The sequence below is a fragment of the Sciurus carolinensis genome, chromosome 6 (genome assembly GCF_902686445.1).
Source record: "Sciurus carolinensis chromosome 6, mSciCar1.2, whole genome shotgun sequence".
Lineage (NCBI taxonomy): Eukaryota > Metazoa > Chordata > Mammalia > Rodentia > Sciuridae > Sciurus > Sciurus carolinensis.
Genome location: NC_062218.1, coordinates 132,632,137 through 132,657,551, shown reverse-complemented (window position 1 = coordinate 132,657,551; position 25,415 = coordinate 132,632,137). Strand labels below are relative to the sequence as shown.

Sequence of the window (25,415 nt, the reverse complement as noted above, 5' to 3'; positions counted from 1 at the left end):
CAAAACTTTTTGTTGCATTTTTACTTTTTAATCTTAGGGTATGACACAATTCATTAATATGAGTATAATTGCATTCATTGTTCAGAAGTTATTAAAGAGCCTATGCAACTCTTTTTCAGAGACATTTTTCCAGCCTTCACCTTAGCACCTGGCTTCCATTTTATTGGGATGAATCAGCTTGATTTTAAGTGTTGGGATTATTGCAATGAGGATATCTTTTCCCAAATACCAGCATCTAAGTGAGATATAAAATCATGGGCCTTTAGCTTATTCATGGTTCCAGGGATACTTCTGTGTGCCTTGAGTCTATTCTTCCATCTACAGGCTTCAGGAACCCATCACCTGGATCACTGGGACCACATTCCTCATTCTCCTCCAGGTTGGCTGATGATGGCTCCCTGGGAAAATGCCAGCCACTGACAGGCCCCTCTTTTAGTAAGGACAAAAAATAAAGGGATGAATGATTTTCATTACTATAAAGCTCATACAAATTTCTAAAACCATCAGAAAGACTCTAAGGTTGAAAACACTTCCTAAGCAAGGAAATAAAGAGATTGATGCGATAAAAGAATATTCAATCTCAATAAGAATTTAAGTCACAAGAATCATTTTTTTTGTCTTTAGGGGTGATACTGCTGTCTGCCATAATCCCACGTCACTCTTCCAGCTGTCTTGATATATTCCAGATAGAGACACTCAGGGCAAGGATGGTGCGTAGAGGCTCAATGGGAGAGTTCTAGGTGAACCTTGAACTTCAGCTCACAGATCTTCCAACTTAAGCAAGGAGACAAGGTTGTCTCCTTGCACAATCTTGAATTGGTCACTAAATGCTGTTTCTGTTTCAGGGAAAATATTGACTGAATTGGGTAGTGTCCTGTCATACTCTGAGTCTTCCATACACTGTTCTCCTGTCTCTCTTGGTTCCCTAGTTTGAGCTGTCTGCTTTGTCTTTGCTCTCGTCTGGAAAGAAAGTATGTGAAGGACACATGCTCCATCTATTAACAAATTTGTCTCTCAGATATATAGGGAGGTAGGCTGTACATCAGGGTCTGGAAATGCCCAATTTTTTGAAGAAAATTTTGCCTGTTGGTACATTATTAAAGAAAGAAATTGTAGATTTCATGAACTCTCTGAGGATATGCAAACTCTGAATGGTTAAGAATCCCCAATTTCCTCTGACCTGATGCTTTGAGCCTTTATATAAGCTTTCATTGACCACTGAATACACTGATTTTTATGCTATAGAAACTTCAGGCAAACAGCTAAGAATATTATCAAATGCAGAGTCTTTCACTCACACTCTCCCTTCATTCCTGTTTTGTAATTTTGTGTTTTCCTCTTTATTCTTTCCAGAATGGGAAGGAAGCAATTACAGGCAGGTGAGAAAAGCACCACCCCATCCAACATTCCCCATTCTCCATTCGCCTTCCCCTTCCAAGTCCCTAACTTATAAATTCACATAACCTGAGGTTCATCAGGACTCACAAAACCAAATTTGTGATGGGGAACTTAAAATTGTGTACAAATACAGAAGAACATTTTGTAGTAAGGTCCCATAGCTTTCATTGGATTTCAGATGGTTCCACGATACCCATAAAGGTTGATCACCCTTGGTTGCTCCTCCTTTTATTGCCTCTTGTTCTCCATGTAATCACTGACGTGTATATTTCGTCTTCTTGTTTTCAGAATTGAGAGAGTACCAGAAATATACAGGTAACAATGCTAGAGGGAGCTTGTTCAGTTTCAGGTGGGTGTAGAAGGTGTCAGATATGCAGCCCATTCAACCTGCTGATGAATAATCTGTGATGCTGAAATCCACCCCAAAGTGCAGCTTCCCCCAGACATACTTCAAACAGAGGTGTAGGAGGGGAAAGGACAGAAATTGGGACATACAGTTTGAAGGTTTCAGGCAAAGAAAAGAATTGAGAATTGAGATCATTAGTGAATGGACAGGATTCTGGGAAGCAGGGGAAAGAATTGAGTTAGGGCCAGGAAATGGTGAGGGGATATCTGAATAGTGTATTCATTTGAGGTTTCACAAAGTTAAATAAGAGGCTTATTGAGAAGGACAAGAGTAGGATTGAGGTGATATTGGGACTGCAGTGGAGAGGAGGGAATTGCTGGATGGTCAATGGTCAATGGGGATTCTGGTTCTGGGTCCTCACCTGAACCTACTCTGAACCAATCTGCAGTGAGAGAAGGTGAGTTCTAGCCCAGTCGGAGTCCCCTTCCCACTAACTCATATTTTTTTGCTCACCCATATCACAGTGGAGGTGACTCTTGACCCAGACACAGCTCATCCATAGCTCTACATTTCTGATCTGAATACCATAACATATAAGGAAGATCTTCAAAATGTGAACTACACAGAAAAGAGATTTAAGAGGAAGTGTGTGGTAGCTTCTTAGGGTTTCCATTCAGGGAAACATTACCGGGAAGTAGATGTGGGAGACAATGAAAATTGGTTCTTGGTAGTGTGTCAGGATAATGTGCCTAGGTGGGAAACACATTTACCTATATCAGCCAAAAGGGGATACTGGATACTGGGTCTTTACAAAGGAGGAAGATAATGTGTTCTTCATATTCAATCCCCATATAATATGATCTTCCCCTGTATAAGAGTGGGTATCTTCCTAGATTATGAAGGTAGAATCATCTCCTTTATCAATGTAAATAATCAGTCCTTCATTTATACCTTGACAAGTCAGTCCAAAGGTTTATTGAGGCTATCTATCATGCTTCAGCACAAGAAGAATAAAAATGTGACTCCCATAGTCATCAATCCAGTGTCTCAGAGGTCAGAGAGAGAAGCCTCTTTTCAAAGGATCCCCACCCCCCAAAACACAGACCAAGAGCCTTCTGTACAGGTGACCACACTCTTCCTCTCCAAGAGCAATCCTCAGAGGGAACCACACCTCACACTCCCCTTTAGGCTACTACGGGTTCTGTCTGGATTCCAGAGCCTCCCAGCAGACAGCAGTGATGGCTTCTAGATGAGGGGAGATTGGTCTACCATGTGGGAGTCATGGGTCATGGCCACCCTGAGTGGGGACAGAATAAGGCTGACATTGAATTTAGTTAGTGACAACTCCATCAAACGTGATAAGTTTGCTAAGTCACACTCTAGCTCTTTATCAGCTAGTCAGGAACAGTGACCCACCTCACTTGTCATAAGCAAAATTAAAGAGACAGTGAATGTGAATCATACTTTTATCTTTTTGATGGTAGAGTGTTTGCTGATGATCTTCTCTTTACAGGCATGCCTCAGAGATGTTGTGGGTTTGGGTCCAGATCACTGCAACAAAGAAAATAATTCAATAAAGCAAATCATATGAAGTTTTTTCCCCCAGTAAATATAAAAGTTATGTTAGAGCCAGGTCAGCGTTATCATAATACTGAACCTCAAACTATAGTACAGAGTCATAGTAACAAAAACAGCATGGTATTATCAAAATAGACATGATGACTAATGGAGTAGAATAGAATATACAGAGACAAACCAACATAAATACAGGTATCTGACACCAGACAAAGATGCCAAAAACATACACTGGAGAAGGATACCTTTTTAAACAAGTCATTCTGGGAAAACTGGATATCCTTATGTAGAAGAATGAAACCTGAACCCTTTCTCTCATCCTGCACAAAAGAGTCAAATTGAAGTGAATCAAAGATATAGGAATTTGATCAGAAACTCAGAAATTGGCAGAGAAAAATATGGACCCAATATTCTAACATGTTGGTATGGGAACAGACTTCATTTCCAAGACTCCTAAAGTGTAAGAAATAAAACCAAAAGTCTAAGAGGGACAACACCAAATTAAAAATCTTCTTCATAGCAAAGGAATAAATTAAGAGAATGAAGGGAGAGTCTATAAATGGGAGAAGATATTTTCTACCTGCTTCTCATATAGGGCATTAATATTTAGAATATATAAAGAACCCAAAAAACTGACATCTGGGAAGAAATACAATCTTACTTGTCCTTCCAGTTACACAAAACCTGGTGCTTCTGATGTTGAGTAACTGATAAAATTCTCAGAGGAAGCTGGAGGCTGGAGTCAAGACAAGTCTCTAGATACTCAGTGTCTAGAGATACCAACTATCTATGTTCACCTTTTATATGTTTAAAAATACAAAATTATTGGTGCTAAAATTTTTAAAATTCCAGTTATATGGGAATTAAATGTGAGACCTATTTTGTTTCTAAAATATATTGTATGTGTCACAAACATTAATATGTGTATGTCATGAATGAATACATGGGAATTAGTCAAGAAGTTCCCCCAAGAGATTGTGAACATAGATGCTGAAGAGGGTTTTAAGAAATGAAGATAGGCAAGGGGCTGTGGTCAGGTGCATTGGCACGTACCTATGCTACATGGGAGAATGAGGCAGGAGGATCCCAAGCTTGAGGTCAGCCTCAGAAACTTAGGAAAACCCTGTCTCAAAAAAAATTTAAAAAGATTGAAGATGTAGCTCAGTGGTAAAGCATCCATGAACTCAATCCCCAGTACACAAAAAAAGGAAGAAGGGAGGGAGGGATAAAGGAAGGAAGGTAGCTACGATGAGTATTTAGTGAAGCAGGTGGTCAGAGGGGAGAGTGTGAGTATAGAAATCTCCTCTACTGAGAAGGTGTGCATTTAGAATCGCCTCTCATGACTCTTGATAAGTTACATAGGCTTTCTAAAACATAGTTTTTACATCTTGAAAGGGGGAATAATAATGCACACTAGGGCTGGGTATATAGCTTAGTGGTAGAGCCCTTGCCTAGCATGTGTGAGACCCTACATGTTAGATGCCCCACACCACAAAAATCAAAAGCACCAAAAAGAAACTTTGAAATAATGCACATTCTCGTGATGTTTGAAGACCTAGTGAAATAACTGATGTGGAAGGAAGTATTTTCTCAAATGCGGGTGATACATAGATGTAAGACCTGAGCTTAGGAAGGAGATCATAATGAACCTTCCACCCGCATACATTACCAATCCACTTCTGCCCTGAGTTGGGTATACTGACATGAATTTTCCTAAGGTATCTCTTGTGTTTCCTCCCATGGGACAATGGCAAGTGGTGGGTCCAGACAAGCCTGTCCAGGCCTTGGTGGGGAAGGACACAGTTTTATCCTGCTTCCTCTCTCCTGCATTTATCAATGCAGAGGTCATGGAAGTGAGGTTCTTCAAGGATCAGTTTTCTACTATGGTCCATCTTTACAGGGAAAGGAGAAGAGCAGAAACATATGTAGATGCCAGTCTATCCAGGGAGAACTATGTTGGTGAAGGACTTCATAGCAGATGGACATGTGTCCCTGAGGCTGAACAACATCACTCTCTTGGATGCTGGTCTGGATGGATGCTGGTTCAGCTCCCAAACATATGATCAGGAGGCCACCTGGGAGCTGCAGGTGTCAGATCAGTTACTTCTTTCAGAAAACTCTTAACTTAATTATCCAGTAGAACCATCCTGGATTTTAACAGTTTGTTAAATGAGGTGATTTTAAATCTTAGTTCATTTAGTTAGAAGATAACATACTATGCTATCACCTTGTGTGATAGTGTGTGCACAATTACATGTCATTTTATCACTTGCAGATTCAGTTAACAACCTCCACATCAAGATATAGAATTATTCCCTCACCACAAATACTTCCTCTGCTGTCTTTTATAGTTACACTCACCTTTCTCCCCTTCCTTATTGTCCCAAACTGTGGCAACAACTAATACATTTTCTATCTCTATAATTTTGTCATTTCAAGAATGTTATGTAAACTTAATTGTACATATGTAATCTTTTGAGACTGAATATTTTCATTCACCATCATGACTATCAAATTGACTTATGGATTTTTTGTTTCTTTATTACTGAATAGATTCCAAAATACAGACATGCCAAAATTTAACCCTTCACCTACTGAAAATCATTTGGATTGTTTCCAGTTTGGGGTTATTACGAATAAAGCTTCTGTGAGTTGGTGTATAGACTTTTGTGTGGATATAAATTTTCACTTCTCTGGAATAAATATCCAGGAATATGATTGCTTGGTTATATGTATTCAGTTATTTTTTAAAGATGTTGCCAAATTATTTCCTACCAGTAATGTATGAGTGATCCAGTTTTGCCAAATCTTACTAACATCTTATGTATGATAATACATATATACTTATATATATATTACATTTTTTCTGTATTTGTAATGTATCTCCAATGCCTCTTGATAACTTACATAGGCTTTGTAAAACATGGCTTTTACATCTTGAAAGTGAGAATATTAATAATGCACACCAGGCTCAGGGTGTAGCTCAGTGGGAAAGCACTTGCCTAGCATTCGTGAGGCCCTGGATTAGATCCCCAGCAGTAAAAAAGGAAGGAAGGAAGGAAGGCAAGCACACTCTTAAGATGTTTGAATAGACAGATAACATTGCATTTTTTTATGTATAACATGATGTTCTGAAGTATATTGAACTATATACATACTTCTCATTTATGAGACAGGAGCACTTAACATCCACGATACTTGAATTTTTCAAGAACATTATAAATTATAATTAATTATAATAACCTTAATGTACAATAGAACTTGAATTTACTTCTCCTATTAACTATATTCATGTACAGACTTTGATCAACATCTCCTCTAACCCTAAACATCCCAGCCTCTATTAACTCTTTCCTATATTTCTATGAGATCAACATTTTTAGATTCAACCTGAGTGGGATTATGTGGGGTTTGTCTTTCTGGGCCTCGCTTATTTCACTTAATATACTCCATGTTCATTTATATTGTCATAAATGACAATATTTCATTCCCCCTTTAAAGAATTATTTGTGTGTGTGTGTGTGTGTGTGTGTGTGTGTCTAACACTTTCCTTTATTCATTAATTTAGAGACTCCTAGACCCCTGGTTGATTCCACATCTCAGTTATAGTGAAAATTGCTGCAGTAAACATGGGAGTTCAGATGTTTGTCAGACATGCTGATTACACATACTGTGGACATACGCCCAATAGTCAAATTGATGGCTCATGTGGTAGTTCTTTTTAATGTTTTGAAGAGCCTCTCTACTGTTTTTCATAAGGATCTACTAATTTACATTCCCATCAATAGTGTAAAGATTTATTCACAACAACCTCACCTATACTTATTATCTTTTGTCTTTTTTTTTTTTTTTTGCTGTGCTAGGGATTGAACCCAGAGGCTTGTGCAGGCTAGGCAAGTGCTCCAGTCCTGAGTTACACACCTATCCTTCTGTTATGGTTTGAATATTAGTTAACCCCCAAAAGTTCCTTTCAATGCAGGAATATCCAGAGGTGAAATGATTGGATTGTGACAACTATAAATTAAATCAATCCATCCTAGTTTGGACTGATCAAGTGGTATATGTAGGCAGGTAGAGCATTGCTGGAGCTGAGGCATGAAGTGAGGTATGCTCTGGAGGGGTATATTTTCTCTGTGGCCCCTTCCTCTATCTCTCTTTCCTCCTCCCCTCCCCTCTATCCTTTCCCCTCCTCCTTCCCCTCCCTTCTTCCTCTTCTTCCTCCTCTTCCCCTTCCTCTTCTTCTTCTTCCCCTTGCCCTTCCCCTTCCTCCTCCTCCTCCTTCTTCTTTTCTTTCTCTCTCTCTCTCTCTCTCCCTCCTTCCCCTCTTTCCCTCTCTCTACTTCCTTGCTGCCATGAGAGGAGCCATTTCCACTACAAGTCCTTCCCCCATGATGTGCTGCCTCACTTTGGGCCCAGAGCTATGGAGTCTGAAACCATCTGTGAACTGAGGCCTCTGAAAACATAAGCTTCAAATAAACTTTTTCTCCTCTAAGTTGTCCTTGTTGGGTATTTTGGTCACAGTGATGAAAAGTTACTTAAAACAGAAATTAGTACCAAGAAGAAGGGGCATTACTATGATTTATCTGACCATGTAGTTCAGAAGCCTTTGGAGTTTGTTTGAAGGAATTTTGAAGTTTGGAGATGCAAAAGCTTTAGAATATTGTACATGAAGCTTAATGGACAATTCTGGTGGGAGTTCAGAAGACCAAACTGTTTACTGTGCTTATGAGGTTCCAGAGAGAAATGAGGACTCTATTGGGATTGGACTAGAGGCTACTGGTGTTATATTTTGGCAAATAACTTAATTTCACCCATGTGCTGAGACTATGTGAGGCTGAATTTTAAAATGATGGACTAATTAATCTAGTGGAGGAAATTTTTAGGCAGCACAGCATTCAGTCCATGGCATGAATACTGATGGAAGATTTTAGCCAGGTTTACTGTGAGAATGAAGGACAGAAAACAGAGTTAAAGGATTTTTAAAATTTACAGTTTGGCCAGAAAAGTACATGTAAAGCTGGAAACAAGGAAGTCATACTTTTCAAAAAGATTACAGCCCCTAAAGACATGCTAAGTACTTTTTGCAGAGATGAAAGAAAAGATGCCTTGAAGGCGTGTCAGAAATTTGCAAGATCACACCCACTACAGGCTCCATGGTACAGAAGATTGTATATATATCCATCTTTGGAGACTATTATCTCTTCTTTTATGCAAGGGACTATTTCATGAGTTTCTTTATCCCATGAGCCCCAGGCTGGGCTAATATTCAGGCACTGATACTTTCACTTATTATGTGTCCTCGATTCTCCCTGTAGATTTTCAGAACCTGTTTATCAGTAAATCCTGGGTGTTCTGAACATAGATGAGGGACCCTAGAAATCTATTATTGTTTATGGATATCTTTTTTAGAGTCTTTGTCAGACAATTGCAACATCTGATTCATCTTGGTCTTTGCATTCACCGATCGTCTTATTTTATTCAAGTTGATTTTGGATTTTGGTATGATAGGTAACTATATTGAAAACTGAACATTTTAACCATTATGTTAAAAAAGTCTGGATCCTATTTAAAGGATTTCTATTTTGTAGGCAGTTCTCTCTTTAGGGTTAGCATTCAGGTTTATCTTTAATGGTTGTGGCTGAAAGGACAATTTAATTTTCAGAGTTTTTACTGTGATATTTTGGTCTGTTCAGATTATTTGGTGAATTTGGAGACTTTAGAAATTCCCTCCCATAACTGCCTGTGTTAGAAGATACTTCAGGCCAAGATCCCTGATAACTCTAGGTGAGGGAAGAGAATCTCTGGCCTCCAGGTTCAAAGAGCTCATCCCTTGACCTCTTGTTAGTGGAACTTATGCCATCTTTTATTGTCCAACCTTGTGATGTCAACAATCTGGGGAGAAAGTAAGACCAACTGCCAATCTACTTTTATTGTGGACGAAAGTCATAAATGTCTCAGCTACTGGATTTTCCCTGTAGTTCTGGGGTTCCTGTCTAGTCCTTCTTCCTCTTTCTACTTTTCAGCTCTCATAGGTTTACTTCTTGTGTGATTTCCAGGGTTTTAAACTTTACTTAAGGAAGGAACAGGGAGTGATAAATCCATGTTATCTTATCCAAACCCCATTTTTTGGCATACCATCATTCATGATGCAACAAACTTTTATGATTTTGTTCATTGATCTGGCTCAGGAATGACAGAAAACAGTACATATAAGGTAAGTTCTGTTTTGAATGGAGATATTAGCAATGTTGATTGGTCAAATTTAGGTCACCTCTATAAGGGGTGCTCTCCTTAGTCTCTTAAGTCAAAAGGCTGGATTAGGCTAAACTTTTCCTTGGTCTTCAATTAGTGCTGTGAGTCAACCTCCCAAAAAACTCCTGTATCTGCTTTTCCTCTTCATATACTTCCTCTTCCCCACCTTTCTTTTCTTTCAGCTTAGTGTCTTCAGTGGCTGCCTTGCTGGCCACTTTCCTACTGAGGGGTCCCCGTGGAACTTGTCCTAGTCTGCTGCCTTGGGGGTGGGGTCTCTCTAAAATACAGGTAGGGTTATGATTTTTCTCCCCATTGAAGTCAGTTAACAGCTTACAAAACTAAAGTTATTACTGAGGCTATGAGGCAATGATCCATACTACTTACAATAACAAATTCAGGGTCCCATGTTTTGTCTGTCTCTCATCATCATCCTCTCTTGTACAAAACAGTCTGTACATGAAATTCTCAAGTCTTTAATGCACTGCCACATGTCTACTTTTCATATTGTCTCTGTCATGCTTTCCCCTCTCCAAAACAGAAGGGTTTACAGTGTACCATAAGTGCATGTGTTTGTGTATGTTTAAGGTAGAGACAGATGGGGGCATGTAGTGTTTAATAATGTGCTTCATGAAACTGACTCATAACAACTGTGACATTTGGTTATAATTGTCCCTTTTATTTTTTTCTCTCTTTTCTCCACAGCTCTGGGTTCAGCTCCTCATATTTCTATCCTGGGATATGTTAATGGAGGCATCCAACTACTCTGCCAGTTCTCAGGATGGTTCCCTCAGCCAAAATTGAAATGGAAAGATCCAGAAGGATATGATTTGCCCTCAGATTATAAGGTTGCTGAGGACAAGTATGGTTTGTTTGATGTGGAGACTTCCTTTACATTTCAGGAAAATGCTGGGAGAATATCATGTTCCATCCAGCTTACTGAACAAAGTCAAGAAGTGGAATCCAGAATATGGATAAGAGGTAGGTGAGAGAGGATTGTGCACTTGAGCAACCCAGAGATAGACCAGGAACCTCTTTGTCAGCATTGTTTCTTAGTATTACCCAGTTTTTAAATTTGTTCCAATTAGTTATACATGACAACAGAATGCATTTAAACTCATTGTACACAAATGGAACACAACTTTTCATTTCTCTGGTTATACATGATGGAGAGTCACACCAGTCATGCAATCATGTGTACATATAGGGTAATAATGTCCATCTCATTCCACCATCTTTCCCATCCCCATACACCCTTCCTCCCCTCATTCCCTTCTGCCCAATCTAATGTTCCTCCATTCTTCTCTTGTCCCCCCTTTATGGATCAGCATCCACATATCAGAGAAAACATTTGGCCTTTATTTTTTGGGAATTGGCTTATTTTGCTTAGCATGATATTCCAACACCATCTATTTACCTGCAAATACCATAATTTTATTCTTCTTTAAGGCTGAGTAATATTCCATTGTGTATGTAAACCACAGTTTCTTTATCCATTCATCTATTGAAGGGTATGTAGGTTGGTTCCACAGTTTAGCTATTGTGAATTGAGCTGCTATAAACATTGATGTGACTGCATTACTACACTATGCTGATTTTAAGACATTTGGGTATACATGGAGGAGTGGGATAGCAGAATTTTCTAAGGAATTTCTATAATACTTTCCAGAGTGGTTGCACCAATTTGCAGTCCCATCAGCAATGTATGAGTGAAACTTCCCCCCAAATCCTGGCCAACACTTATTGTTGCTATTATTTCTTGATAATTGCCATTCTGACTAGAGTAAGATGAAATCTTGGAGTAGTTTTGATTTGCGTTTCTCTAATTGCTAAAGATATTGAACATTTTTTCATATATTTGTTGATCATTTGTATATCTTCTGTGAAGTGTCTGCTCAGTTCCTTACCATTTATTGTCTGGGTTATTTGGTTTTTGGTGTTAAGTTTTTTGAGTTCTTTATATATCCTGGAGATTAGTGCTCTATCTGAGGTGCATGTGGTAAAGATTTTTTCCCATTCTGTAGGCTCTCTCTTCTTGTTACTGATTGTTTCCTTTGCCGAGAAGAAACTTTTCAGTTTGAATCCATTCCATTTATTGATTCTTGTTTTTATTTTCTTGCACTTTAGGAGTCTTGTTAAGGAACTTAGTTCTTAAGCCAACATGATGAAAATTTGGACCTATTTTTTCTTGTATTAGGCACAGGGTTTCTGGTCTAATTCTTAGGTCCTTGATCTGCTTTGAATTGAGTTTTGTGTAAGGTGAGAGTTAGGGGTTTAATTTCATATTTTTGCATGAATTTCCTGTTTTCTCAGCACCATTTGTTGAATAGACTATCTTTTCTCCAATGTATGTTTTTGTCACTTGTCTAGTATGAAATAACTGTATGTATGTGGGTTTGTCTCTGTGTGTTCTATTCTATACCATTGGACTACATGTCTATTTTGGTGCCAATACCACATACTGTTTTTGTTACTATAGCTCTGTAGTATTGTTTAAGGTCTGGTATTGTGATGCCTCCTGCTTCACATTTCTTTCTCAGGACTACTTTGCCTATTCTGGGTATCTTAATTTTCCAAATGAATTTCATGATTGCTTTCTCTATTCCTACGAGAAAAGATATTGGAATTTTAATTGGAATTTCATTAAATCTGTATAATACTTTTGATAGTATGGCCATTTGGACATTATTAATTCTGCCTATCCAAGAATATAGGAGATCTTAATCTAGTGAAATAGAAAACATAGAGACAAACTCACACAGATACAGTCATGTGACTCTAGACAAAGGTGCCAAAAATATTTTGGAGAAAAGAAAGCCTTTTAAACAAATCATGCTGGGAAATCCATGGACAGGACATTCAAACTAGATTCCTATTGCTCACTCTGCTCAAAAGTCAACTCAGAATGGATCAAAAACCTAAGAATCAGACCAGGAACTTTTCAACTGCTAGAAGAAAACAGGGTTGGTTCCAGCAATGACTTCCTTACTGGAACTCCTAAAATTTAGGAAATAATACCAGGAATTAATAAAGGGGACAAAATCAAATTTAAAAGCTTTTGTACAGCAAAGGAAACAAGTATGAAGAAAGAGTCCATAGAATCATAGAAAACCTTTTTCAGTTACTCTTCTGACAGAGGATTATTATCCAGAATATATAAAGAACCCACAAAAACTTCACACCAAAAAACCCCCCAATTACCCTATCAATGGGCAAAATATCTAAATAGACATTTCTCAAAAGAAGAAATACAAATGACCAACAAATATATTTTAAAAATATTCAACATCCTTACCAATCATGTACATGCAAATTAAAACTACATTGAGATTTTATCTCACTCCAGTTAAAATGGTAGTTGTCAAGAATACAAGTAATAATGCTGGTGAAGAATACAAGTAATAATGCTGGTGTGTGAGGTGTGGGGAGTAACACTTATACCTGTTGATGGGACTGTGAATTATTGTAAACACTTTGGAAATGAGTGTTGAAGTTCCTATCAAAACACTAGGAATGGAACCAACATATCATCCAGCTATACCACTCTTAGGTATTATCCTAAAGAAATAAAGTGAAACATACTTATCTATGTTTATGGCAGTGCAATTCACAATAACCAAATTATGGAAGTAGATTAGGTGTCAACCAACAGATTAATGAATAAGGATGTGAATATATATATATATATATATGTGTGTGTGTGTGTATATATATATGTGTATATCTATCTATCTATCTATATATATAATCACACACACACACACACACACACACACACACACACTTTGGAATTTTTCAGCCTTAAAGAAGGATGAAATTAGATCATTTGCAGAAAAATCAATGGAACTTGTTAAGCAAAATAAACCAGATCCAGAAAGTCTGCAGTCATACATTTTCTCTTATATTTTGGCTCTAGAGAGTAAAAAGGGAGAAAGGGTATCTTCTAAAATTGAAAAGGAGACCAATAGAGTAAAGGAAGGGGACTGAGGGAGGAAGGAGAGAGGGGAAAGGGAATGTACTGGGGGATGATTTTTACCCAATTATGTTATGTGCATGTATTAACATGTTACAATATATCCCACCGTTATGCATAATTTTAATGTACCAATTAAAGATTAATCTAAAAAGTGTTTGTTTGATAGGGAAATCTTTTAAAATGAATTAATGAAAAGTGTTGAGGAAACTTCATACCCACATGCCAAAGAATGAAATTGAACACTTACTAAGTTGACCCAAAAGTCAACTCAAAAGTATTAAAGTTCTAAATATAAGACCTAAACCACAAAACTTGTAGAAGAAAATACAGGGATAGATCTCCTTAATATGGGTCTTGGAAATAATTTCTTTATATTATCAAAAATTTCAGTAGTTAAAGTAAACAAAGCGGCTACATCAAACTAAAAAGCTGCTGTACCATAAAGGAAACTGTTTACAAAATGAAGAGACATTGTATGGATTTAAAATTTTTTGAAAACCATGTATCTGATAAGAGATATCTAAAATATACAAGAAACTCACACAACTCAATAGCAAAAATCAACCCAATTAGTAAATGGGTAAAGGACCTGAATAGACATTTTTTCCAAAGAAGATATAAAAATTGTTAACAGATATATGAAATGGAGCTCAACATCACTAATCATCAGGTAAATGCAAATCAATATCACAATGAGATATCATCTCACAAGTGTCAGGATGACTATTATAAAAGTCAAATGATAAAATGTGTTAGAAGGATACAGAGAAAAAGGAACCTTGTATGCTCTTGGTGTGATTGTAAATTAGTGTAGCTATTATGGAAAACAGGATAGAGGTGCCTCAAAAAATTAAAAAATAGACCTTCCATATGACCCAACAATCTATCTGCTGGGTATATACTAAAAGGAAATGATCAGTATCTTCTACAGATATCTACAATCCCATGTTTACTGTAGTATTGTTCACAATATCCAAAATAGCAAAACAACCTGAGCCCATTAATGGATGAATGGATAAAGAAATAAAATCAAGAATCAATAACTGGGATAGATTCAAACTAAAAAGCTTTCTCTCATCAAAGGAAACTATCAGCAATGTGAAGAGAGAGCCTACAGAGTGGGAGAAAATCTTTGCCACTCATATTTCAGATAGAGCACTAATTTCTAGAATATATAAAGAACTCAAAAAACTCTACACCAAGAATACAAATAACCCAATCAATAAATGGGCTAAGGAAATGAGCAGACCCTTCACAGAAGAAGATCTACAAGCAATCAACAGATATATGAAAAAATGTTCAACATCTCTAGTAATAAGAGAAATGCAAATCAAAACTACCCTAAGATTCCATCTCACCCCAATTAGAATGGCAATTATCAAGAATACAAGCAACTATATGTGATGGTGAGGATGTGGGGGAAAAGGTATACTCATACATTGCTGGTGGGGTTGCAAATTAGTGCAGCCACTCTGGAAAGCAATGTGGAGATTCCTTAGAAAACTTGGAATGGAACCACCATTTGACCCAGCTATCCCTCTCCTCGGCCTCTACCCAAAGGACTTAAAATCAGCACACTTCAGAGATGCAGCCACATCAATGTTCATAGATGCTCAATTCACAATAGCCAGATTGTGGAACCAACCTAGATGCCCTTCAATTGATGAATGGATAAAGAAACTGTGGTATATATATATACAATGGAATATTACTCAGCCATAAAGAATGATAAAATTATGGCATTTGCAGGCAAATGGATGAAATTGGAGAATATCATGCTAAGTGAGATAAGCCAATCTCAAAAAACCAAAGGATGAATAATCTGGCTGATAAGTGGATGATGATACATAATTGGGGATGGGAGGGAGGCAAGAATGGAGGAAGGAGGGACTATATAGAGGGAAAAGAGGGGTGTGAGGGGTAGGGGGAAGGAAAAAATAACAGAATTAATCAAACATCATTACTCTATGTAAATGAATGATTACACAAATGGTATGCCTCTACTTCATGTACAAACAGAGAAACAAGATGTACCCCATTTGTTTACAATAAAAATAAAAAAAGAACTTGTGATAATAATATTTACTGGAATGTCATTCAACGTTAGAAAAGAAAGAAGTCCTACAATTGGTAAAAACAAGGATGAATCTGGAGGACATTATGCTAAATTAAATAAGCCAGATACATAAAGAAATATGCATCATGGTCTCATTTATACATGGAATCTAAAAAAGACATACGTAGAAACTGAGGGTGATAACAGAGGTTAGCAGGGTTGGGTAGAGGGAAGATATGGAGAAATGTTATGGCATTGAATCTGTGGCTCACCTTGGGTAATATGGATATATTAATAATATTAAATCTTCTAATCCATAAACATGGAGTTTATTTACATTTTGTGTCCTCTTTAATTTCTTTAATCAGTGTTTTATAATTTTAATTATGAATATCTTTCACTTCTTTGGTTAAATTTATTCCTGGGATTTTTTGTGAAGCTATGTAACTGGAATGGTTTTCTTGATTTCTATTTCAGATTATTTGCTATTGGCATATAGCAACATTACTGATTCTCTTTAAATTTTTTATTGGTACTAATTAGTTATACATGACAGAAGAATGCATTTTGACACATCATACATAGATGGAGTATAACTTCTCATTCTTCTGGTTGTACATGGTGTAGTTACACTAGTCATGTAATCATATATGTACATAGGGAAATAGTGTCTGATAATGCTGCTGATTTTTGAATGCTGACTTTTTTATCCTCATACTTTGTTGAATGCCTTTATTAGGTCTAACAGGTATGTGTGTGTGTGTGTGTGTGTGTGTGTGTGTGTGTGTGTGTGTTTGAAGCCCTTGGCATTTACATATAATATCCTGTGATCAGCAAACAGCAACACGTTGACTTTCACTTTTCCAATGAAGATGCTCTTTCTTTCTTTGTCTTGTGTGGTTACTCTAAACTTACAGTACTATGCTGAATAAAAGTGGTCCAGTTGAATGTGCCTTGCCTTGTTCCAGATCTTCAGTATGTTAGTTGTTGACTTATTATATATATAATCTTTATTATGTTGATGTTCATTTCTTATTGCTTAATTTATTCCACACTTTTATCATGAAGGAAAAGAGGAAAGGACATTGAATTTTATGAAAATTCAATGCCTTTCTACGTTTGTTAAAAATCATCATATACAATCCCTTCTTCTTTTGTACTGTTGATACAGTCTATCATGTTTATTGATTTAATACTGTTTATGAATTATACTTGACCATAGTGAATATTTTAAAATGTGCTGTTGAATTCAGTTTATTAGCTTTTCTGAGGTTTTTTTGTATTTGTGTTTATCAAGAATATTGACTTATCACAATGCCAGACCTTAAATTATACTACAAAGCTATAGTAACAAAAACAGCATGCTATTGGCACAAAAACAGACATGAAGACCAATGGAACAGAATAGAAGACACAGAGACTTACCCACATAAACACAGTTATCTCATACTAGACAAAGGCACCATAAACATACATTAGAGAAAACATAGCCTCTTCATTACAAATGGTACTGGGAAAACTGGAAATCCATATGTAGAAAAATGAAATTAAACCCCTATTTCTCACCCTGCACAAAACTCAACTCAAAGTAGATCAAAGACCTAGGCATTCAACTAGAGACCCTGACCCTACTATAAGAAAAAGTAGGCCCAATTCTCTACCATGTTGGCTCAGGAATGGATTTCCTCAATAAGACTTCTACAGTGCAAGAAGTAAAATCAAGAATCAATAAATGGGATGGTATTAAACTAAAAATCTTCTTCACAACTAAGGAAACAATCAAGAACGTGAACAGAGAGCCTACAGAATGGGAGAAAATCTTTACCACCAGCACCTCAGATAGAGCATTAATCTCTAGGATATACAAGAACTCAAAAAACTTAACACCAAAAAAAAAAAAAAAATAACAACAACAACAACAACAACAAATAACCTACTCAATAAATGGGCAAAGGAACTGAACCGGCACTTCACAGAAGAAGAAATATGAAATACCAACAAATATATAAAAATGTTCAACATCTTTAGCAATTAGAGAAATGCAAATTAAAACTACACCGAGATTTCATCTCACTCCAGTCAGAATGGCAATTATCAAGAAAACAAGTAATAATAAATGTGGTTGAAGATATGGGGGAAAAGTACACTCATACATTGCTGGTGGGACTGCAAATTGGTGCAACTACTATGGAAAGCAGTATGGAGATTCCTCAGAAAACTTGGAATTGAACAACCATTTCACCCAGTTATCCCATTCCTGGGTTTATACACAAAGGACTTAAAATGAGCATACTACAGTGATACAGCCACACCAAATTTTATAGCAGCTCAATTTATGATAGCCAAGCTATGGAACCAACCTAGGTGCCCTTCAACAGATGAATGGATAAGGGAAATGTAGTGCACAATGTACTATTACTCAGCCATAAGAGAATGAAATTATGGCATTTGCTGGTAAGTGGATGGAACTGGAGAATATCACACTAAGTAAAATAAGCCAGTCCAAAAAAAAAAAAAACAAAAACAAAAAATGCTTAATATTCTCTCTGATATGTGCATACTAAACCACAACAAGAGAGGGAAGACTAGAAATTCATTGGATTAGACAAAGGGGAAAAAGGGGAAGGGATTGGAAATAGGAAAGACAGTAGAATGAATCAGACATAACTTTCCTATCCTTATATGAGTATACGACCAAAGTAACTCCATATCATGTACAACCACAACAATGGGATCCTAATTAGAAAAAAGTTATACTTATTCTATGTATCTATAATATGTCAAAATACACTCTACTGTCATGTATATCTAGAAAGAACAAATTTTTAAAAATAAAAACAAACAAGGAATATTGGCCTGCAGTTTTTTTTCTTGTTTGTTTGTTTGTTTGCTTGCTTTTGTTCTATTTGTTTTGGATGTGTGCCTTTATCTGGTTTTGGTATCAAGGTAATGCTGGCCTCACAGAATGTATTTGGAAGAATTCATTCCTCTTCTATTTTCTGGAATAATTTAAAGGGAAAGGTATTAATTCATTTTTAAGTGCTTGGTAGACTCAGCAGTGAAACCATCTGGTCCTGGATTTTTCTTTGATGGGAAACTTTACTGATGATTCAGTCTCATCTGAGTAGTCTCCCGTGCTGATTACTATCTGGTCAGTTTTTGGCATCTTACTTTGTTAGGTGAGGTCATGCCTTCCTGAAAACTCTTGATGCTTGTTGGTATGGGACATTTTCTGGTCATTGAAGGATTAAGTCTGAATTCCAGTTTTTGTAATCTGGATTTATTTGTGCCTATCTTTCCAGAAACTCTAAGCAGTGTTATTTTGTCTGAGCCTGTAGTCACTTCTACCACCGTTTCAGCACTGGAATGATACCCAAATCTACATTTGCCAGGAGTCTGCTATTTGTCTGTTGTCACTGTCTAGGCACTGGAAGGTGATCCAAACTCAGGTTCGCTCCAGATCCACATTTGGTATATTATTTAGAATGACCCTAGGAAATACCCAGAAGGAGCAGTTAATCCTACCCAGCCTTCCTTGGGGCTGGTTAGCAACTGCAGGGTTCTACATAGCTTGTGGCCATCAAAACTGGGATATGACCAAGGCCCACACTGCTATGGGCTGCCTAATGCTGAGGTGGACCTAAGATTCAAGGTTGCTGCAACAATCAGATAATGCTGGCCAGAATAGAAGTCTATGGACTAGGGTCATGTGTCTATGACTGGCACCAGAGCTGTACAAGAAGCTTAATCCACAGGCAGGCCTTGGGATGGGCTGTTAGGATCTATTCAATGTTAGATTTCACCAACCCAGAACTAAATTTCAGGGATAGTTCCTGTGTTCATTACCTTCTTTTATCCCCATCAAGTGGAGTCTTGCTCTACATTACACTGCCCAAGGTTAGGTTAGTAGACTGGTGCCACCTAGGCTGACCCTAATCTGGGTCATTTGAATCTAACAGTTGTAAGGACCTGCACAATATCAGGGGTATGCTGAGGCCCATACCACAGCTGGCATTAATGGAGACCAAAATACAAGTTTATCCCAGAGAGGTGCAGGTCTCTACCTGCTTCCAGGATAGATTTAGAGCTATTAGTAAGCCAGTAATAGCTGTGCTGCCTGGTGTTGGGGGATGGGTTATGTAGACAGTCCCTTGGTCAACAATGCTGATGCTGAATTGATTGTACCTGAATCTCTCAGCTGCAGGATCTTGCACAGTCTAGGTGGTGTAGTGGCGCCCCAGTACCACTCTAAGACTGGCAATGATGCAAGTCAAAGCTTGAGCCTGTCTCACTAGCATGCATGTCTCCATCTGTGAGCTCTGGCCTATGTGTAAGGCCTTTGGTTTGTACCTACTCCTGGATCTCACTGTATCAAGCCTGGTATTACACTCTAAGACAAAGTTCTATGCTATTTTTCAAGCTGTGCTTCTCAGTGGGTGGTCTTTCTTCTCCCTCTATTGCCTTAGGTTGGAAGAGGAGTACTGGAGGCAGTCTCTGCAGCCTAGCTAATGCAGTTCCACTGACTCAGTCCATAGGTCTTGGCTTGGTCTTAGAGACTGTGGGGTTCTGCCTGGCACCAGGCTTCACCATGGCAGACCTGGTACTGGACTTGAAACTAAAGGCCTGGACTTAGTTCTCTCTCCCTCAGGGTGTCCAGGAAGAGACATCTCTCTCTCTCTCATCTTTCCATGCTGCTTGGAGTTGAGCAAAGTGTAACTGGCAGTTCTTTTCTTCCTGCCTTCTTTTTCTTTCTGCCTTTTCTTTTTTACACCAAAAGCAGGCACCATATGTTCTCTTACCTGACTTCTTTATCTCTTGTGAAGACAGTTTTGAGCATGAATAGTTTTTCAACTTGTTCTGTCTATGGGGATACAAAAGCAGGAAGATCTTAGTCACTATCTCACTCTTACCTCCCTGTACTTTCTTTATGGAAAGAGCAATATTTGTTAAGATATCAGTTCTCCCAGAAATAATGTATAGGTTTGACAAAATTCCATTCAAAGAATCTGCCAGAGGTTTCTTTTTTTTTTATTTTTAAAGATTGTGTGTTTGCTGGAGAATATCACTAAGTGAGATAAGCCAATCTCAAAAAACCAGAGGACGAATGATCTCGCTAATAAGTGGATGATGACACATAATGGGGGGTGGGAGAGGTTAGTGTTAGGGTTAGAGTTAGGGTTAGGGAAGGGGGCAAGAATGGAGGAAGGAAGGACTGTATAGCGGGAAAAGAGGGGTGGGAGGGGTGGGGGGGAAGGGAAAAAAAATAACAGAATGAATCAAACAACATTACCCTATGTAAATTTATGATTACACAAATGGTATGCCTTAACGCCATGTAAAACAGAGAAACAACATGTATCCCATTTGTTTACAATAAAAAAAAAAAAAGATTGTGTGTTTGCACATACACCACAATATACCTCTTCCAAATTTGAGTGAAATTATTCTGAGCAAAATATTCAAATCAGTTTTAGAAGATCAAAACAGAGTGGTGATATTTTTAATGCTAACTATTGATATTGCATACTTAAAACTACTATAGATGAAACTTCCTCAGGACTCAAATCATTACAGTATGTAAGAGACAGTTCATAGTTGCTTTTTAAAATTCAAGACATTTACTAAAAATAAACTTTTAAAAACATTTTCTTTTCTATTTTTCAAATTTAGGAAGCATATCCATATGTCTTATTAAAGTTGTACATTCATCAGAAAGTTAGTTTCTCTCATTCCTTGCAAGTAAGGGGATGGGTCTTTTGTTTTATTTTTATTATTGTTATTTTTTAAATTTTATTTTTATAGATTGTATTTTGATTCATTGTACACAAATTGGGTACAACTTTTCATTTCTATGGTTGTACAGGATGTAGATTCACACCATTTGTGTACCTAGGGTAATAATGTCTGTCTCATTCCACTATCTTTCCTTCTCCTGCCCCTCCCCCCTCATTTCCCTCTACACAATCCAAAGTTCCTCCATTCTTCTCTTACCTCCACCCCTCCACCCCATTATATATCAGCATCCACTTATTAGAGAAAACATTCAGCCTTTGGTTTTTTGGGATTGGCTTATTTCACTTAGCATGATATTCTCCAACTTCATCCATTTACCAGCAAATACCATAATATTATTCCTCTTTATGGCTAATATTCCTTTGTATATATATATACACAGTTTCTTTATCCATTCATCTATTGAAGGGCATCTAGTTTGGTTCCAACTATAGCTATTGTGAACTGAGCTGCTATAAACATTGATGTGACTGTGTTACTGCAGTATACTGATTTTAAGTCCTTTGGGTATAAACCAAGGAGTGGAGTAGCTGGGTCAAATGGTGGGTCTGTTCCAAGCTTTCTGAGGAATCTCCATACTGCTTTCCAGAGTGGCTGCACCAATTTGCAAATCCACCAGCAATGTACCATTGTGCCTTTTTCCCCCCATCCATACCAACACCTATTATTGCTTGTGTCCTTGATAATAGCCATTCTAATTGGAGTGAGATGAAATCTTAGGGTGGTTTTGATTTGCATTTCTCTAATTACTAGAGATTTTGAACACTTTCATATATTTGTTGATTGCCTATATATCTTCTTCTGTGAAGTGTCTGCTCAGTTCCTTAGCTCATTTATTGATTAGGTTCTTTGCATTTTTGGTGTAAAATTTTTTAAGTTCTTTAAATTCTGGAGATTAGTGCTGTATCTGAAGTGTGTGTGGAAAATTTTCTCCCACTCTGTAGGCTCTCTTTTCACATTATTGATTGTTTCCTGTGCTGAGAAAAAGCTTTTTAGTTAACCATCCCATTTATTGATTCTTCTTTCATTTCTTGTGCTCTCAGAGTATTTTTAAAGAAGTCTGGTCCTAAGCCAACATGATGGAGATTCAGGCCTACTTTGTCTTCTATTAGGTGCAGGGTCTCTGGTTTAATTCCGAGGTCCTTGATTCATTTTGAGTTGGGTTTTGTGCAGGGTGAGAGATAGGGGTTTAATTTCATTTTTCTACATATAGATTTCCAGTTTTCCCAGCACCATTTGTTGAAGAGGCTATCTTTTCTTTATTGTATGTTTTTTGGCACCTTTGTCTAGTGTGAGATCACTGTATTTATGTGGGTTTGTCTCTGTGTCTTCTATCCTGTACTATTGGACTACATGTCTATTTTGGTGCCAATACCATGCTGTTTTTGTTACTATTTCTCTGTAGTATAGTATAAGGTCTGGTACTGTGATACCTCCTGCTTCACTCTTCCTGCTCAGGATTGCTTTACCTATTCTGGGTCTCTTATTCTTCCTGATGAATTTCATGATTGCTTTCTTTATTTCTATGAGGTATGTCATTGGAATTTTAATTGTAATTACATTGAATCTGTATAGCGTCTTTGGTAGTGACTGTTTTGACAATATTAATTCTGCCTATCCAAGAACAGGGGAGATCTTTCCACCTTCTAAGGTTTTCTTTAATTTCTTTCTTTAGTGTTCTGTAGTTTTCATTCTAGAGGACTTTCACCTCTTTTGTTAGATTGATTCCCAAGTATTTTTTTAGGCTATTTTGAATGGAGTAGTTTTCCTAATTTCTTTTTCAGATGATTCATCACTTATGAATAGAAATGCATTACAGGCCATAGGTTTCTTAAAACTTGACAAGTCATTTCCAAAATTATAGGGCAGAGCAAATGGTCAAAAATTGGTAAGGCAAAAAAGATGAGAAACTTAGTTTAGTATATATCAAGACATATCTCACAGTTGTGATAATTATGCCAGTCAAAATTATTGACAGAGATACAAAAATGGATCAACATCAGAGAAAAGAACATAGAAACAAATTGCAGCATAACAGAATGAGATAGACAAAGGTGACATCATATGTGGCAATGAGTAAAGGAAAAGTCTGTTCAATAAATAATGCTGGCACAGTTATCTGCTTAGAAAACAATGGCATTGAATCTCTAACTCATTTTATTTACCAGGAAATTTTCAGATGGCTCAAGACTTACACAGAAAAATTAAAAACAAAACAAAAACAAACAAAAAGACACAAAAATGCAATTTTTTTAATCTGTAGAGGAAATTATAAGAGAAAATATCTTATTTTTCATTTAGGGGTATGGGAGGATTCCCTCTATGAGAATCACATTGTCTCTACTGTTCAGCTGTCACTAAAGGGTCTGTGCAAGGGTGTTTTTCAGACACCGTTTTCTAGCCTTCACCCTGGAGCCTGCCTTCTATTGTTGTTGGGATTACTCTTCTTTGGACTATGTGTTGGAATCACAGAGCTGATAATGATTTTTTTCTCCAAATCTGAAAGTAAGTAAGAGAGAGGTATGGGTCTATATGTAATATAAACTTCCAGTAGGTCTAGAATTGGGAATGTTCCTGAGCCTATTTTTCCAGTCACAGCCTTCAGGGACTCATTACCCCCCGGGGCCACTGGGACCACATTCCTCATCTTTCTCCAGACTTGCCCAGAGTGGCTCCACATGAAAATACCAGCCCCTATCAGGCTCTTCCTACTTTAGTTGGAGCACCAAAAAAAAAAAAAAAAAAAAAAAAAAAAGGGAGGATGAATGATTTTCAGTACCTATGGAGTTTATGTAAATTTCTAATCACAAGAGTATGACTCCAGTAAAAAAGTTACAGTTTTGTTGAAAACACTTCATAAAGGAGGAAATCGAAGAGACTGACAATAAGATAAAAGAATATTCAGTCTCAGTAAGTGTTTAAACGCCTTAAGAACCTATTTTCTCTTCCTTAGAGGTGGTACTATCCTGTAAGGATGCCTTAATCCCACTTCCTTCTCCCAGAAGACTTCTCATTTTACCCCAGATGTAGATTCTCAGGACAGATACTTGGAGGTAGAGACACAAAAGAGGAGTTCTAGGAGAGCTCTTGTCCTTCACTGCATAGTTCATCCCACCTAAACAAGGAGCTAGGGGTGTGTTTGTGCCTTACTTCTTCTTGGGTCAACCACTGAACATTATGTTTTTCTTTCAGGGAAAATCCATGCAGAATTGAATGAGTATATTGTCATGTTCTGAGCCTTCCATACACAAGTTCTTCTTTCTCCTGGGTCTTTTCTTGTTCCACAGTTTGAGTCACCTGTACGTTATCTTGGTTCCAGACTGGTAAGGAAGTATGGGCGGGGCAAGGAGAACAGCTGTTTCTCTCTCTCTGACCGTCAACTAATGAATAGATCTTCAGACATACTGAGGTTTAGACAGCATTGGAGTTTGGAAACCCCTAAAATTATCTGAAAATGTTTCCCGTTGATACATTTTGTGGCATGGGATAAAGACCTGCAGATTTCATGAACTTTCAGAGAGTATGTGGACCCAACCCTATGGGGCATCTCCCTCAACTCCACCCTGATACTACCTCCTGGCATGGTGCATGGAGTCTTTATCAAGACCTGGCTCAGTCACTGAATATTCTGATTTTTATGTTATTGAAACTTCAGGAAAACTGGGTAAATGTGTTATCACAGCAAGTTTTTCCTCTGTGGTCTTCCTTGAGTCCCTATTCTGTGACTTCAGGCTCTTGTGTATTTTCTTGTTTTCAGACTGGAGAAAAACACAGATTGAAGAAGTAGCAGGTAACAGAAGCTATTCCTCTCTCCTGAACCCTAGTACCTCTTGCTTTCAAGTCCCTAGTTTTATGAAATCATACAATCTGAAGTTGGAGGCAGGTTTGTAATTTTGGTCCTGAAATTATCTGTAGGTACTGGGGCTGGTGCTTTTTGTAGGCACGTTCCACAGACTTCAGCAGATATCCAGCAGGTGGTGACACTCAGGGGTTTCCCCACTGTCTCTCTCCTCTCCCTGCCT

The 25,415-nt window shown here is 37.5% G+C and overlaps 1 protein-coding gene across 1 annotated transcript; it reads left to right on the top strand.

Annotated features, from left to right (window-relative positions):
- Nucleotides 1-205: 205 nt before the first annotated feature.
- Nucleotides 206-24,677, top strand: LOC124986415 (butyrophilin-like protein 8). The gene is given in 7 exon segments (XM_047554787.1): nucleotides 206-239; nucleotides 871-920; nucleotides 5,038-5,223; nucleotides 5,225-5,411; nucleotides 10,271-10,549; nucleotides 23,695-23,898; nucleotides 24,586-24,677. Coding segments are annotated over 7 exon segments (984 nt in total). The 3' UTR covers nucleotides 24,630-24,677.
- Nucleotides 24,678-25,415: the final 738 nt, after the last annotated feature.